Source organism: Procambarus clarkii, chromosome 42 (genome assembly GCF_040958095.1).
Source record: "Procambarus clarkii isolate CNS0578487 chromosome 42, FALCON_Pclarkii_2.0, whole genome shotgun sequence".
NCBI lineage: Eukaryota > Metazoa > Arthropoda > Malacostraca > Decapoda > Cambaridae > Procambarus > Procambarus clarkii.
The window spans coordinates 21,259,220-21,277,458 of NC_091191.1; the positions used below are offsets into that span (position 1 = coordinate 21,259,220).

The 18,239-nt window shown below is 45.8% G+C and overlaps 1 protein-coding gene across 2 annotated transcripts in view; it reads right to left on the reverse strand.

The window, feature by feature from the left end:
• Nucleotides 1–18,239, reverse strand: part of LOC123770249 (uncharacterized) — a 407,808-nt gene that overhangs the window by 12,172 nt on the left and 377,397 nt on the right. For both annotated transcript variants that reach the window (XM_069339938.1, XM_069339939.1), the window contains one exon: nucleotides 4,284–4,414. In XM_069339938.1, the coding sequence (XP_069196039.1) occupies nucleotides 4,284–4,414 (131 nt within the window). The remainder of the gene's footprint in view (nucleotides 1–4,283; nucleotides 4,415–18,239) is intronic.

Sequence of the window (18,239 nt, forward strand, 5' to 3'; positions counted from 1 at the left end):
CCCGAGGAAATTTATAAAGAGGCTGGAAATGAATTACATCAATTCTGCCCTGATTGTTTATCTAATCCTTCTAATGTCATGGATGGCGGGGCATTCACAGTAATATAATATTTGAGATAATGCCTCTGAAAACGGAAATGAAGAAAAAAACCAAGTATTGAGAACCATACCACTTCAACGTAAGTAGAGCTAACTGCCATTGTTATGACATTAAGATTCCTTGAAAGAAACACTAACGGTGCAATTATCTGCACCGATTCAAAAGCAGCAGTACAAAGTCTTAGACAAAAAAGGCTGAAAAACAAGTCGCTGAAATCAAGAAAGCTGTGAAAGTACTAACCAATCAGGGAAGGGGTGATCAAGTTCCTGTGGATCCCCTCTCAAACTGGAACCTGTAGAAATGAACGAGCAGATGTGCTGGCTGCTGAGGGCGCTGAAGGACACCATTTTGAATACTTCATACCCAAGACTCTTCTACAAATTACAGGTATTATCAGGCAACATCACCGTGACAAATTGAGGAAGGGAAGACAGACGGATAAATCAGTGAATCAGTTCGCTGGTACAATGCGGTTGCAGCTGGTATTCACAATAATTATGAACGAAGGGGAGGTGACCGCAGGAGAGAAGTAGTAATAGCGAGAACTTGTCTTGGATGTAAATACCCATGAAGATTCGGGATGGAACTAACAGGTGAGTGTGGTGCTGCACAGTCTCTGGTGAGAGTGATGGACTCTGCCTTGACCACTGCCTGAGACATTGTGTCTATCTAAGAGAAATTAGAAATATGTGTAGAATAATAAACCCCACATTCTTTGAGTTTTGTAAAAAACAATTTGACAAATATAGATACTGTTCTTAAAAGATTCCCCAATTTTGCACCTACCCAGCGGGTTTTCTTCCTATAGAGGGTGTAGCACATACTGCTATGGCGGTTTGTCCACTCACAAGACGAGTGGCACTGCTCAATACTATCACTATGGCAGTGTGTTCACTCACCGAATGAGTGACGTTGCCCAATACTGTCACTTTAGCGGTGTGTCCACTCACAGGATGAGTGACGCTGCAAAATACTGTCACTATGGCAGTGACATCAGATCAGTGACATAAGATCAGTGATGAACGATCATTATAATCGAACATGAGAGAAGAAGGCATGGCAGAATGTGCAGAATACCCCCGTTGAAGAGCAGAGGTGCAATAGGTACTCTGAAAGAGAACTCTATCAACATCAGAGGTCCGAGACTGTTCAACACGCTTCCACTACACATAAGGGGCATAACTGGCCGACCCCTCACAGTGTTCAACAGAGAACTCGAATAGTACCTCCAAAGGATGTCTGATCAACCAGGCTGTGACTCACACGTCAAGCTGCAAGCAGCCGCGTCCAACAGCCTGGTTGACCAGTCCAGCAACGAGGAGGCCTGGTCGACAACCGGGCCGCAGGGACGCTAAGCCCTGGGAACACTTCAAGGTAACTTCAAGGTATGGCGATGTGTCCTTTCACAGGATGAGTGACGCTGCTCAATACTGTCACTATGGCAATGTATTCAATCACAGGATGAGTGGCGCTGCCCAATACTGTTACTATGGCTGTGTGTGTCCACTCACAGGATGAGTGGTGCTGCCCAATACTGTCACTATGGCGGTGTGTCCACTCACAAGATGAGTGGCGCTGCTCAATACTGTCACTATGGCTGTGTGTGTCCACTCACAGGATGAGTGACGCTGCCCAATACTGTCACTATGGCGGTGTGTGTCCACTCACAGGATGAGTGACGCTGCCCAATACTGTCACTATGGCGGTGTGTCCACTCACAGGATGAGTGGCACTGCCCAATACTGTCACTATGGTGGTGTGTCCACTCACAGGATGAGTGGCGCTGCCCAATTCTGTCGCTATGGCGGTGTGTGTCCACTCACAGGATGAGTGGCGCTGCCCAATACTGTCAATATGGCGGTGTGTCCACTCACAGGATGAGTGACGCTGCCCAATACTGTCACTATGGCGGTGTGTCCACTCACAGGATGAGTGGCGCTGCCCAATACTGTCACTATGGCGGTGTGTCCACTCACAGGATGAGTGGCGCTGCCCAATACTGTCACTATGGTGGTGTGTCCACTCACAGGATGAGTGGTGCTGCCCAATACTGTCACTATGGCGGTGTGTCCACTCACAGGATGAGTGGCGCTGCCCAATACTGTCACTATGGTGGTGTGTCCACTCACAGGATGAGTGGTGCTGCCCAATACTGTCACTATGGCTGTGTGTGTCCACTTACAGGATGAGTGACGCTGCCCAATACTGTCACTATGGCTGTGTGTGTCCACTCACAGGATGAGTGGCGCTGCCCAATACTGTCACTATGGCTGTGTGTGTCCTCTCACAGGATGAGTGGCGCTGCCCAATACTGTCACTATGGTGGTGTGTCCACTCACAGGATGAGTGGTGCTGCCCAATACTGTCACTATGGTTGTGTGTGTCCACTTACAGGATGAGTGACGCTGCCCAATACTGTCACTATGGCTGTGTGTGTCCACTCACAGGATGAGTGGCGCTTCCCAATACTGTCACTATGGCTGTGTGTGTCCACTCACAGGATGAGTGGCGCTGCCCAATACTGTCACTATGGCGGTGTGTCCACTCACAAGATGAGTGGCGCTGCCCAATACTGTCACTATGGCTGTGTGTGTCCACTCACAGGATGAGTGACGCTGCCCAATACTGTCACTATGGTGGTGTGTCCACTCACAAGATGAGTGGCGCTGCCCAATACTGTCACTATGGCTGTGTGTGTCCACTCACAGGATGAGTGGCGCTGCCCAATACTGTCACTATGGCTGTGTGTGTCCACTCACAGGATGAGTGACGCTGCCCAATACTGTCACTATGGCTGTGTGTGTCCACTCACAAGATGAGTGGCGCTGCCCAATACTGTCACTATGGCTGTGTGTGTCCACTCACAGGATGAGTGGCGCTGCCCAATACTGTCACTATGGCGGTGTGTGTCCACTCACAGGATGAGTGGCGCTGCCCAATACTGTCACTATGGCTGTGTGTGTCCACTCACAGGATGAGTGGCGCTGCCCATTACTGTCACTATGGCGGTGTGTGTCCACTCACAGGATGAGTGACGCTGCCCAATACTGTCACTATGGCTGTGTGTGTCCACTCACAAGATGAGTGGCGCTGCCCAATACTGTCACTATGGCTGTGTGTGTCCACTCACAGGATGAGTGCCGCTGCCCAATACTGTCACTATGGCTGTGTGTGTCCACTCACAGGATGAGTGGCGCTGCCCAATACTGTCACTATGGCGGTGTGTCCACTCACAGGATGAGTGACGCTGCCCAATACTGTCACTATGGCTGTGTGTGTCCACTCACAGGATGAGTGACGCTGCCCAATACTGTCACTATGGCGGTGTGTGTCCACTCACAGGATGAGTGGCGCTGCCCAATACTGTCACTATGGCTGTGTGTGTCCACTCACAGGATGAGTGGCGCTGCCCAATACTGTCACTATGGCTGTGTGTGTCCACTCACAGGATGAGTGGCGCTGCCCAATACTGTCACTATGGCTGTGTGTGTCCACTCACAGGATGAGTGGCGCTGCCCAATACTGTCACTATGGCTGTGTGTGTCCACTCACAGGATGAGTGGCGCTGCCAAGTAAACTCGCCCCTCGGGGCAAAAAATAAAAAAAATCATGGGTCTCGTCTAAGGGATGAGGGGGGATGGAGAGAAAGTAGTTGGGGGAGAAAGGTGGAGAGGGAAAGAGAGAGGGAGAGGGAAGGAGAGGGAAGGAGAGAGGGAAAGGAGAGTTGACAAGAGGAAGTTAGAGATTGGAAGAGGGAATTATCAGGAGAAAGCGGCAAGCAATTACCACTATATAGTACTTAGAAGGGGTCAGGATAAGGATTTGTAAGGGAACAGACGGAAGGAATAGTGCCCAGCCACTTGGACAATCGAGTATTGAACGCCGACTTGCATGAAGCGAGGCCGTCGCTCTACCATCCCGCCCAAGTGCAGACGGACCCTCCGTAGTGGGGCAATAAACCCATGGACGCACTTACCCACAGGAGCCTTAAATGCCAGATGAAAACAATACTTCAGTTGAAATGGAGCCAGGGAAAAATCTTCAGGGATATTGAGGGGGACCGCTTGACAAGCCGCCAGCTTCCTGTCCCCATCGAGGCCCCCTAGAGATGGTGTCCCTCGGATAAATTCCGGTAGATTAATATATTATAGGGAGCACTAACGCAAAATTATGAACAACTTACGGCTTTTTTCACATTCCATCTGTGAAGGTTGAAGACAGCGCCACCTGAGGCCTGGGCGGCCTTCACACACACGTCGGTCGGCTCCTGTAACACCAGCCGCATCTTCTCGTTGCCTTTGAACTTCTTAAAGTCTGAAAGAAAAAAGAGAGAAGTACACTAATATAGAACATTATTGACATCAAATTTGAGAAATTGAAATCTATTTTTTTTTCGAAATTTAAATTGCGTTAAAATATTATTTAACATTTTAATGTTATGTTTGTGTTGAGAACAGCGAATATATAATACCCAGAGATATACTATATACCACTCACTCTTCATATAATTATACTTACACTATATCATCACCATTTCATTTAAATGTGCTCTGAGGCCAACCCACTCATATTAAATAATGTTGTAAACAATGAATTAAAAAAAGTCCACTTATGGATGTCAACCAACAAACTCACACTAAACATAGAAAAGACCTACTACATCTTATTTGGAAACAAATCAACAAATGCAATTCAGTTTCAGACAGACAATGTTAACATTAACAATATAAATGGTGGAAAGTTCCTTGGCTTATACTTAGACGAAAGACTCAACTTCAGCACCCACATAAAACACATAACTAAAAAGGTTTCTAAAACGGTATACTCTCAAAGATCAGATATTATGTACCCTACTTTGCTCTCCTCTCACTCTATTATGCTCTTATCTATCCCTTTCTTACTTAGAATATCTGTGCTTGGGGTTCAACCTCTGCAAACTACCTCAAGCCCATCATCATCCAGCAAAAATCTGCTATCAGAATAATATCAAATTCTGCTTTCAGACAACACACAGCTCCCTTGTTCAAATTCCTAAACATGCTAAACATAAATTCATTCCATACATTCTCTTGTGTCACTTACATTAATAAAACCCTTTTCTTAAGTGCAAACCCTGTTCTGAAACTCTTCCTGGACAGATGTAATAGAACACATGCCCACCACACCAGACATTATTATCTCTTTGATATCCCCAGAGTCAAACTTAATCTGTGTAAACACTATGCAAATAAAGGGACTTAGTCTGTGGAACTCACTCCCTAATGAATTGAAACACTGTCAAACTGTTGCCTTATTAAAAAATAAAACCAAAAAAGAACCTAATTTCATCATAGCTTCCTACCTAGTGCTTCACCTCACACTGTAGCTGGTGCTACCCAATCCCCTATTATTTGCACCTAAGCATATTACTTTACCATTGTAATCTTAGATATCCTCTGATATCATGGTTGTTATTTTGATTGCATATTATACTGCATTAATCTTTGAAATGATCCTCAAATTGTGCTACAGTGAACCAATGTATAATCCTGAAATATTATCCTAATGTACCTAGTAATCCTTGTATATTATAGTGTATTGTTATTATTGTGTATTGTTCTAATCTTTGTTTTTGTGTCAAAATTTCTTACGAAGTACCTGTAAACCTTTTTTGTCAATTTTATTGTAATTTATCTACTTATTATTATCTGTTAGTTTAAGGACTTGACCGAAACGCTATGCGTGCTAGTAGCTTTATAAGAATGTAAAATTAACTTCATTTCTATGTTCTCCTTTAACCCCCAATGTACCATGACAGGGCATGACAATCATTTAAGTTTCTTATCCTTCCTATTATCTTAGCATCATCAGCAAACATGTTCATATAATTCTGTATACCAACTGGTAGATCATTTATGTAGACAATAAACATCACTGGTGCAAGAACTGAACCCTGTGGTACTCCACTTGTGACATTTCTCCAGTCCGATACATTGCCTCTGATCACTGCCCTCATTTTTCTATCAGTCAGAAAATTTTTCATCCATGTTAGAAGCTTACCTGTCACCCCTCCAATATTTTCCAGTTTCCAGAACAACCTCTTATGTGGAACTCTGTCGAAAGCCTTTTTTAGGTCCAAATAGATGCAGTCAACCCAACCATCTCTTTCCTGTAATATCTCTGTGGCTCGATCATAGAAACTGAGTAAATTCGATACACAGGATCTTCCAGATCGAAAACCATACTGTCTGTCTGATATTATATCATTTCTCTCCAGGTGTTCTACCCATTTAGTTTTAATTATTTTTTCCAATATTTTGACTATTACACTTGTCAATGATACCGGTCTATAATTAAGGGGGTCTTCCCTGCTTCCACTTTTGTAGATTGGAACTATGTTAGCCTTTTTCCACACATCAGCTACAACTCCTGTAAACAGGGATGCCTGAAAAATCAGTTGAAGTGGAATGCTGAGCTCAGGAGCACATTCTCTCAGAACCCATGGTGAAACTCCATCTGGACTTTGTTCAAACAAAGACAAACTACTGGACTACTGGACAAACTACTTTGTTCTTATTTAGCTCCTTGAGCATTTTGTCCACTTCGTCTCTAGACACCTCTATGTGCTCTATGTTGTTCTCTGGAATTCTTATTGTGTCTGGTTCCCTGAAGATTTCATTTTGTACAAACACACTTTGGAACTTTTCGTTTAATGTTTCACACATTTCCTTTTCATTTGTGTGTGTGTGTGTGTGTGTGTGTGTGTGTGTGTGTGTGTGTGTGTGTGTATGTGTGTGTGTGTGTGTGTGTGTGTGTGTGTGTGTGTGTGTGTGTGTGTGTGTGTGTGTGTGTGTGTGTGTGTGTGTGTGTGTGTGTGTGTGTGTGTGTTTATTCATACACACACACACTACTGCTAGGTGTTGCAGTAGTGGGGAGGACATGCTGAGAACACTCAGCATGTTCTATGGACCACGGATCGAATCCCAGTCCCTAGGTCCACGAGTCTAGAACGCTGTCCACTCGGCCACCGAGCCGTGTGTGTGTGTGGGGGGGGGGGTAGTATGATAGGTAATGTGGTATAAGGAGCGTGCATCACCTAAAAAATTAGCAAATTTTGCTCGTGAAAGTAAATTACAAAACTAACAAGTGTTTACATTTAAAACTGGATGGTCACACACACACCCAGTGTGTGTGTGTGTGTGGGTGTGTGTGTACTTACCTAATTGTACTTACCTAATTGTGCTTGCGGGGGTTGAGCTCTGGCTCTTTGGTCCCGCCTCTCAACCGTCAATCAACTGGTGTACAGATTCCTGAGCCTATTGGGCTCTATCATATCTACATTTGAAACTGTGAATGGAGTCAGCCTACACCACATCACTTCCTAATGCATTCCATTTGCTAACTACTCTGACACTGAAAAAGTTCTTTCTAACGTCTCTGTGGCTCATTTGGGTACTCAGCTTCCACCTGTGTCCCCTTGTTCGCGTCCCACCAGTGTTGAAAAGTTCGTCCTTGTTTACCCGGTCGATTCCCCTGAGGATTTTGTAGGTTGTGATCATGTCCCCCCTTACTCTTCTGTCTTCCAGTGTCGTGAGGTGCATTTCCCGCAGCCTTTCCTCATAACTCATGCCTCTTAGTTCTGGGACTAGTCTAGTAGCATACCTTTGGACTTTTTCCAGCTTCGTCTTGTGCTTGACAAGGTACGGGCTCCATGCTGGGGCCGCATTCTCCAGGATTGGTCTTACATATGTGGTGTACAAGATTCTGAATGATTCCTTACACAGGTTCCTGAACGCCGTTCTGATGTTAGCCAGCCTCGCATATGCCGCAGACGTTATTCTCTTTATGTGGGCTTCAGGAGACAGGTTTGGTGTGATATCAACTCCTAGATCTTTCTCTCTGTCTGTTTCATTAAGTACTTCATCTCCTATTCTGTATCCTGTGCCTGGCCTCCTGTTTCCACTGCCTAGTTTCATTACTTTGCATTTACTCGGGTTGAACTTCAACAGCCATTTGTTGGACCATTCACTCAGTCTATCCAGGTCATCTTGTAGCCTCCTACTATCATCCTCTGTTTCAATCCTCCTCATAATTTTTGCATCGTCGGCAAACATTGAGAGGAACGAATCTATACCCTCTGGGAGATCATTTACATATACCAGAAACAGTATAGGTCCAAGGACTGACCCCTGCGGGACTCCACTTGTGACGTCTCGCCAATCTGAGACCTCACCCCTCACACAGACTCGTTGTCTCCTGTTGCTTAGGTATTCCTCTATCCACCGGAGTACCTTCCCTCTCACTCCAGCCTGCATCTCCAACTTTCGCACTAGCCTCTTGTGTGGCACTGTATCAAAGGCTTTCTGACAATCCAAAAATATGCAGTCTGCCCACCCTTCTCTTTCTTGCCTTATTTTTGTTGCCTGGTCGTAGAATTCAAGTAACCCTGTGAGGCAGGACCTGCCATCCCTGAACCCATGTTGATGCTGTGTTACAAAGTTCCTTCGCTCCAGATGCTCCACTAGTTTTTTTCGCACAATCTTCTCCATCAGCTTGCATGGTATGCAGGTTAGGGACACTGGCCTGTAGTTCAGTGCCTCCTGTCTATCCCCTTTCTTGTATATCGGGACTACGTTAGCTGCTTTCCAAGTATCTGGCAGTTCCCCTGTTGCCAGTGATTTGTTATACACTATGGAGAGTGGTAGGCTCAGTTCTCTTGCTCCTTCCTTTAGAACCCAAGGGGAGATTCCATCTGGGCCTATAGCCTTCGTCACGTCCAACTCTAGTAAACACTTCCTTACTTCCCCACTGGTAATCTCAAACTCTTCCAGTGGTTCCTGGTTAGCTATTCCCTCACTTACCTCTGGAATTTCTCCTTGTTCTAAGGTGAAGACCTCCTGGAATTTCTTATTCAATTCCTCACACACTTCCTTGTCATTTGTAGTGAATCCTTCCGCCCCTATCCTTAATCTCATAACCTGTTCCTTTACTGTTGTTTTTCTCCTAATGTGGCTATGCAACAATTTAGGCTGAGTCTTTGCCTTGCTTGCGATGTCATTTTCGTATTGTCTTTCTGCCTCTCTTCTCATCCTGACATATTCATTCCTGGCATTCTGGTATCTTTCTCTGCTCTCCAGTGTCCTGTTATTCCTATAGTTTCTCCATGCCCTTTTACTTTGCTGCTTAGCTAGCCTACATCTTTGATTAAACCATGGGTTTCTCATCTTCATTTCTCTGTTTTCCTTTTGGACTGGGACAAACTTGTTTGCTGCGTCCTTGCACTTCTGCGTGATGTAATCCATCATATCTTGGGCCATCTTTCCCCTGAGCTCTGTTTCCCATGCTATATCTGTTAGGAATTTTCTTATCCCCTCATAGTTTCCCTTTCGGTATGCTAACCTTTTGGTTTCGGTATCCCTCCTCGAGTTCAATAACCCTTCTTCAATCAAGTACTCAAACACCAGTACACTGTGGTCGCTCATTCCTACTGGGTCCTCAAAACCGATTTCTCTTATGTCGGAGTCGTTCAGAGTGAAGACTAGGTCGAGTCTCGCTGGTTCGTCATTGCCTCTCATCCTTGTGTGTGTGTGTGTGTGTGTGTGTGTGTGTGTGTGTGTGTGTGTGTGTGTGTGTGTGTGTGTGTGTGTGTGTGTGTGTGTGTGTGTGTGTACTCATCTATTTGTACTCACCAATTTGTGCTTGCAGGGGTTGAGTTTTGGCTCTTTGGTCCCGCCTCTCAACTGTCAATCAACTGGTGTACAGGTTCCTGAGCCTACTGGGCTCTATCATATCTACATTTGAAACTGTGTATGGAGTCAGCCTCCACCACATCACTGCCTAATGCATTCCAACCGTTAACTACTCTGACACTGAAAAAGTTCCTTCTAACGTCCCTGTGGCTCACATGGGTACTCAGTTTCCACCTGTGTCCCCTTGTTCGCGCACCACCAGTGTTGAATAGTTTATCCTTGTTTACCCGGTCGATTCCCTTGAGGATTTTGTAGGTTGTGATCATTTCTCCCCTTACTCTTCTGTCCTCCAGGGTCGTAAGGTGCATTTCCCGCAGCCTTTCCTCGTATCTCATGCCTCTTAGTTCTGGGCCTAGTCTAGTGGCATACCTTTGGACTTTTTCCAGCTTCGTCTTGTGCTTGACAAGGTACGGGCTCCATGCTGGGGGCCGCATACTCCAGGATTGGTCTTACATATGTGGTGTATAAGATTCTGAATGATTCCTTACACAGATTCCTGAACGCTGTTCTGATGTTAGCCAGCCTCGCAAATGCCGCAGACGTTATTCTTTTTATGTGGGCTTCAGGAGACAGGTTTGGTGTGATATCAACTCCTAGATCTTTCTCTCAGTCCGTTTCATTGAGTACTTCATCTCCTATTCTGTATCCTGTGTCTGGCCTCCTAATTCCACTACCTAGTTTCATTACTTTGCATTTACTTGGGTTAAACTTCAACAGCCATTTGTTGGACCATTCACTCAGTCTGTTTAGGTCATCTTGTATCCTCCTACTATCATCCTCTGTTTCAATCCTCCTCATAATTTTTGCATCATCGGCAAACATTGAGAGAAACGATTCTATACCCTCTGGGAGATCATTTACATATATCAGAAACAGTATAGGTCCAAGGACTGATCCCTGCGGGACTCCACTTGTAACGTCCCACCAATCTGAGACCTCACCCCTCACACTGACTCGTTGTCTCCTGTTGCTTAAGTACTCCTTTATCCAATGGAGTACCTTCCCTTTCACACCGGCCTGCATCTCCAGCTTTTTCGTTAGCCTCTTGTGTGGTTCTGTATCAAAGGCTTTCTGACAATCCAAAAATATGCAGTCTGCCCACCCTTCTCTTTCTTGCTTGATTTTTGTTGTCTGGTCGTAGAATTCAAGTAACCCTGTGAGGCAGGACCTGCCATCCCTGAACCCATGTTGATGCTGTGTTACAAAGTTCTTTCGCGGCAGATATTCCACTAGCTTTCTTTGCACAATCTTCTCCATCAGCTTACATGGTATGCAGGTTAGGGACACTGGCCTGTAGTTCAGTGCCTCCTGTCTATCCCCTTTCTTGTATATCGGGACTACGTTAGCCGCTTTCCAAATTTCTGGCAGTGATTTGTTGTAAACTATGGAGAGTGGCGGGCACAGTTCTTATGCTCCTTCCTTTAGTATTCAAGGGGAGATTCCATCTGGGCCTATAGCCTTTGTCACATCCAACTCTAATAAACACTTCCTTACTTCCCCGCTGGCAATCTCAAACTCTTCCAGTGGTTCCTGGTTAGCTATTCCCTCTCTTTTCTCTGGGATTTCTCCTTGCTCTAAGGTGAAGACCTCCTGGAATTTCTTATTCAGTTCCTCACAGACTTCCTTGTCGTTTGTAGTGAATCCTTCTTCCCTTATTCCTAATTTCATAACCTGTTCCTTTACTATTGTTTTTCTCCTGATGTGGCTATGCAGCAATTTAGGCTGAGTCTTTGCCTTGCTTGCGATGTCATTTTCGTATTGTCTTTCTGCCTCTCTTCTCATCCTGACATATTCATTCCTGGCATTCTGATATCTTTCTCTGCTCTCAAGTGTCCTGTTATTCCTATAGTTTCTCCATGCCCTTTTACTTTGCTGCTTAGCTAGCCTACATCTCTGATTAAACCACGGGTTTCTCATCTTCATTTCACTGTTTTCGTTTTGGACTGGGACAAACTTGTTTGCTGCGTCCTTGCACTTCTGCGTGATGTAGTCCATCATGTCTTGGGCCGTCTTTTCCCTGAGCTCTGTTTCCCATGCTATATCTGTTAGGAATTTTCTTATCTCCTCATAGTTTCCCTTTCGGTATGCTAACCTTTTGTTTCGGTATCCCTCCTCGAGTTCAATAACCCTTCTTCAATCAAGTACTCAAACACCAGTACACTGTAGTCGCTCATTCCTACTGGGGCATCAAAACCGATTTATCTTATGTCAGAGTCGTTCAGAGTGAAGACTAAGTCGAGTCTCGCTGGTTTGTCATTTCCTCTCATCCTTGTGGGTTCTCCGACATGCTGGGTTAAAAAGTTTCTAGTCACCACCTCCAATAGTTTGGCTCTCCATGTATCCTCGCCTCAATGCGGTTCCTTGTTCTCCCAGTCAATCCTTCCGTGATTGAAGTCCCCCATGATGAGCAGGTGGGATCTATTTCTACAGGAAGCAGAGGCTGCCCTCTCATTTATAGTGTTAACTGCCATGTTGTTGTTTTCATACTCTTGACTGGGTATATTACTGCTACTACTATTCTTGGTCCTCCCATTGTCATGGTGCCTGCTATGTAGTCTTTGAAACCCCTCACAGACCGGTATAGCCATCTCCTTAAAACTCCATTCCTTTCGCATGAGTAGGGCCACTCCACCTCCTCCCCTACCTTCCCTCTCTTTCCTTATTACTGTGTACAGGAGTACACAGTAATAAGGAAAAATAAATAAATAAATAACTCTAAAAAACTCTAAAAATAAATAACTAAAAAATAAATAGCTCTCTCTAAATAACACTTTTTATTATAATAATAATAATAAAAAAATAACTCTCTGGAATCAAAATGACATTCGTTATATTTCCAGAGAGTTTTGTTTCAGTGAGTCCGATTACATCTGGGTTCACTTCTTGTGCCCTTTCCCTTAGTTCACTTGCCTTGCTTATGATCCCATTTATGTTTGAGTACATTACCCTGAAACTGACTCTTTTCTGCTTCTCCTCTGGGGGGGGGGGGGAGAACTGTGGGATCTGGGGTGAGCGGGAGCTGGAAGGATCTGGTACGGGGAGACTGGTGGAGGAGGAAGGGCATGGGGGGGGGGGGTAGGAGTGGAGGGGGAGGGTAAGGGGGGTGGGTGAGAGGGGGGGAGAGTAAGGGGGTGGGTGAGAGGGGGAGGGTAAGAGGGGGAGGGTTGGGGGAACATGGGGAGAAGAGGCTTGGGGGGGGCAGAAAAGTGGGGAGGGCTTGGGGGGCGTGGGGGGAGAGGGAAGGCTGAGGTGGGTGAGGAAGAGGGAAGGGTTTAGGGGAGTGATGGAGAGGGGAAGACTTAGGTGGGGTGGAGGAGAGTGGGGGGCTTAGAGGGGCGGGGGAGAACGGAGGGCTTGGGGGTGGGAGAGACGGGAGGGCATGTGGGAGAAGGGAGGGCTTGGGGGATGGGGGAGAAGGGATGTCCTGGGGGAGGGGTGAGTGGGAGGAGGGGTGGTTGGGGGTAGGGTGCCTTAGGGGGGTACTTAGTGGGGGGGCTGACAGGGGATGGGGCAGGTAGGGTGTCTGTTGGGTAGAATGTGGGGTGGTGCCCCACTCCCTGTGGCTGTTGCACTGTTTGAGGAGGGTTCCCCACTCCCCTCTGGGATTGTAGGGTTCAGGGTTGTGGCTCCTCGATTCCTTTCTCTCTCCCTGTGCTCCTTCCTCACGTCTGCTGCCTGCTTTCTCTCTTCCCTTGTCATATCCCTCTGCAGGAATACTTTTTTGAACTTTTCTACATTTGCTAGACCGCTCTTCCTTGCTAACAGTTCCTCTTTCGTGATTTCGCTCCTGAATACCACCTTTATCATCCAGTCTCTGTCCTTGTTGTACTTTCCAAGCCTGAAAACCTTTTTAACATTTTGTTCATTTCCCTCCATCCTTACCTTTTTAAGGATCTCGGTAACTATGCTTTTGTCCTTGTCTCTCCGCTCCTTTGGGCTGACCCCTGTTTGCTCTTTAATGCCTGCTACTACTACTACTGCTCTTTTTCTCTCTATCAGCCGGCTAATACATCTAGCTGCTTCCTGAGAGGAAGCCACTTCCATGGCAACTTCCCTAACTGCAGACCTAGCTTCAGGGCTCTTTTTAAGCCTTGTAGCAAATGAGAGCTGAGGTGTAGAGGTCTCCTCCACAGTAGCATTCCCATCTCCCTGAGGCACGGTTTGTGTCTGGTATTGCAGAGGAGTCTCCTTCAGGCATCTTATCTCCTCCTTTGCTGCCCTTAGTTTTTTTTGTTTTTTTTTGAGATATATACAAGAGTTGTTACATTCTTGTACAGCCACTAGTACGCGTAGCGTTTCGGGCAAGTCCTTAATCCTATGGTCCCTGGAATACGATCCCCTGCCGCGAAGAATCGTTTTTTCATCCAAGTACACATTTTACTGTTGAGTTAAACAGAGGCTACAGTTAAGGAATTGCGCCCAGTAAATCCTCCCCGGCCAGGATACGAACCCATGACATAGCGCTCGCGGAACGCCAGGCGAGTGTCTTACCACTACACCACGGAGACTGTAAATCCTGCATCCTGCAAAGTTCATCCTGCAGGTTGGCTACTGTCTCCCTCATTACCCTCAGTCCTTCACTGAATTCATCCCACATTTGCTAGAATACTCCCTTCTTCCCGGCTTCCTGTTCCACCCCTTCCTCTGAATTTGTTCCAGCCGCGATTGTGTGTGTGTGTGTGTGTGTGTGTGTGTGTGTGTGTGTGTGTGTGTGTGTGTGTGTGTGTGTGTGTGTGTGTGTGTGTGTGTGTGTGTGTGTGTGTGTGTGTGTGCTCACCTATTTGTACTCACCTATTTGTGCTTGCAGGATCGAGCATTGGCTCTTAAATCCCGCCTTTCCAGCCATCGGCTGTTTACAGCAATGACTCCTGTCCCATTTCCCTATCATACCTAATTTTAAAATTATGAATAGAGTTTGCTTCCATAACCTGTTCCCCAAGTGCATTCCATTTTTCCACTACTTTCACGCTAAAAGAAAACTTCCTAACATCTCTATGATTCAACTGAGTTTCCAGCCTCCATCCATGTCCCCTCGTTCTGTTACTATTCCGTGTGAACATTTCGTCTAGGTCCACTCTGCCAATCCCCCTGAGTATTTTATACGTTCCTATCATATCCCCCCTCTTGCTTCTTCATTCTAGTGTCGTAAGGCACAGTTCCTTCAGGCGCTCCTCATACCCCATCCCTCGTAGCTCTGGGACGAGTCTCGTTGCAAACTTCTGAACCTTTTCCAGTTTCCTTATGTGCTTCTTCAGATGGGGACTCCATGATGAGGCGGAATACTCGAAGACTGGCCTCACGTAGGCAGTGTATAGCGCCTTAAATGCCTCCTTACTTAGGTTTCTGAATGATGTTCTAACTTTTGCCAGTTTAGAGTACGCTGCTGTCGTTCTCCAATTTACATGTGCCTCAGGAGATAGATTAGGTGTTACGTCCACGCCCAGGTCTCTTTCTCGCGTCGTCACAGGTAGGCAGTTCCCTTTCTTTGTGTACTGTCCCTTTGGTCTCCAATCTCCTAGTCCCATTTCCATAACTTTACATTTGCTTGTGTTGAACTCCAGTAGACATTTCTCTAACCGTCTCTGCAACCTGTTCATGTCCTCTTGGAGGATCCTACAATCCTCATCTGTCACAACTCTTCTCATCAACTTGGCGTGATCCGCAAACATTGACATGTAGGACTCTACTCCTGTAAACATGTCGTTAACAGATATATTAGAAATAGAATTGGTCCCAGCACCGATCCTTGAGGTACTCCACTCGTTACTGTTCGCCAGTCCGACTTCTCGCCCCTTATTGTAACTCTTTGGTTCCTTCCTGATAGGTAGTTCCTTATCCATGCTAGGGCCTTTCCCCCCCACCCCCGCCTGCCTCTCGAGTTTGAACAGCAGTCTCATGTGCGGTACTGTATCAAAGGCTTTTTGGCAGTCCAGAAATATGCAGTCTGCCCAACCATCTCTGTCCTGTCTTATCCTCGTTATTTTATTATAAAATTCTAAAAGGTTTGTTAGGCAAGATTTTCCTTTCCAGAACCCATGTTGATGTTTGTTCACAAACCTAACGTTCTCCAGGTGTGTAACCAGTCGTAGCCTAATTATTCTCTCAAGTATTTTACAGGGGATGCTTGTCAGTGATACAGGTCTATAGTTAAGTGCCTCCTCCCTATCACCTTTCTTGAAAATCGGCGCAACATTTGCCCTCTTCCAGCAATAAAGTAATTCTCCCGACATAAGTGATTCATTAAAGATCCTTGCCATTGTGCGCTGTGTGTGTACTCACCTAATTGTGCTTGCGGGGGTTGAGCTCTGGCTCTTTGGTCCCGCCTCTCAACTGTCAATCAACTGGTATACAGATTCCTGAGCCTGCTGGGCTCTATCATATCTACACTTAAAGCTGTGTATAGAGTCAGCCTCCACCACATCACTTTCTAATGCATTCCATTTGTCAACCACTCTGACACTAAAAAAATTCTTTCTAACGTCTCTATGGCTCATTTGGGCACTCAATATCCACCAGTGTCCCCAAGTGCGTGTGCCCCTTGTGTTAAATAGTCTGTCCTTATCTACCCTATGAATTCCTCTGAGAATCTTGAATGTGGTGATCATGTCCCCTCCAACTCTTCTGTTTCCCAGTGACGAAAGGTTTAATTCCCGTAGTCTCTCCTCGTAGCTCATACCCCCTCATTTCGGGTACTAGTCTGGTGGCAAACCTTTGAACCTTTTCCAGTTTAGTCTTATGCTTGACTAGATATGAACTCCATGCTGGAGTCGCATACTCCAGGATTGGTCTGACATATGTGGTATATAATGTTCTGAAAGATTCCTTACACAGGTTTCTAAAGGCCATTCTAATGTTAGCCAACCTGGCATATGCCGCTGATGTTATCCTCCTGATATGAGCTTCAGGGGACAGATTCCTTACACAGGTTTCTAAAGGCTGTTCTTATGTTAGCCAACCTGGCATATGCCACTGATGTTATCCTCTTGATATGAGCTTCAGGGGACAGGTCTGGCGTGATATCAATCCCAGGTCTCTCTCTCTCTCTCTCTCTCTCTCTGACTCTTGAATTATTTCATATCCCAAATGATATCTTGTATCTGGTCCCCTGCTCCCTACACCTATCTTCATTACATTACATTTGCTGGGGTTAAACTCTAACAACCCCTTGTTCGACCATTCCTGCAGCTTGTCCAGGTCTTCTTGAAGCCTCAAGCTGTCCTCCTCTGTTTTAATGCTTCTCATAATCTTGGCATCGTCAACAAACATTGAGAGAAATGAATCTATACCCTCCGGGAGATCATTTACGCATATCAGAAACAGGATTGGTCCGAGTACAGAGCCCTGTGGGACTCCACTGGTGTCTTCACGCCAATCTGAGGTCTCACCCCTCACTGTAACTCTCTGCTTCCTATTGCTTAGGTATTCCCTTATCCACTGGCGCGCCCTACCAGTTACTCCTGCCTGTCTCTCCAGCTTATGCATCAACCTTTTATTGGGTACTGTATCAAAGGCTTTCCGACAGTCCAAAAAATGCAGTCCGCCCATCCTTCTCTTTCTTGCTTAATCTTTGTCACCTGATCGTAGAATTCTATTAAGCCTGTAAGGCAAGATTTACCCTCCCTGAACCCATGTTGATGGGTTGTCACGAAGTCTCTTCTCTCCAGATGTGTTACTAGTTTTTTCTCACAATCTTCTCCATCACCTTGCATGATATACAAGTTAAGGACACTGGCCTTAACTTGGAGGTTCAGTGCCTCTTGTCTGTCACCCTTTTTGTATATTGGGACTACATTAGCCGTCTTCCATGTTTCTGGTAGGTCTCCTGTTTCCAGTGACCTACTATACACTATGGAGAGTGGCAAACAAAGTGCTACTGCACGCTCTTTCAATACCCATGGTGAGATTCCGTCTGGCCCAACAGCTTTTCTCACATCCAGCTCCAATAGGTGCCTCTTGACCTCTTAAGGCTCACACACACACACTGTGTACTCACCTATTTGTACTCACCTATTTGTGCTTGCGGGGGTTGAGGTTTGGCTCTTTGGTCCTGCCTCTCAACTGTCAATCAACTGGTGTACAGATTCCTGAGCCTACTGGGCTCTATCATATCTACATTTAAAACTGTGTATGGAGTCAGCCTCCACCACATCACTGCCTAGTGCATTCCATCCGTTAACTACTCTGACACTGAAAAAGTTCCTTCTAACGTCTCTGTGGCTCATGTGGGTACTCAGTTTCCACCTGTGTCCCCTTGTTCGCGTCCCACCAGTGTTGAATAGTTTATCCTTGTTTACCCGGTCGATTCCTCTGAGGATTTTGTAGGTTGTGATCATGTCTCCCCTTACTCTTCTGTCTTCCAGTGTCGTAAGATGCATTTCCCGCAGCCTTTCCTCGTAACTCATGCCTCTTAG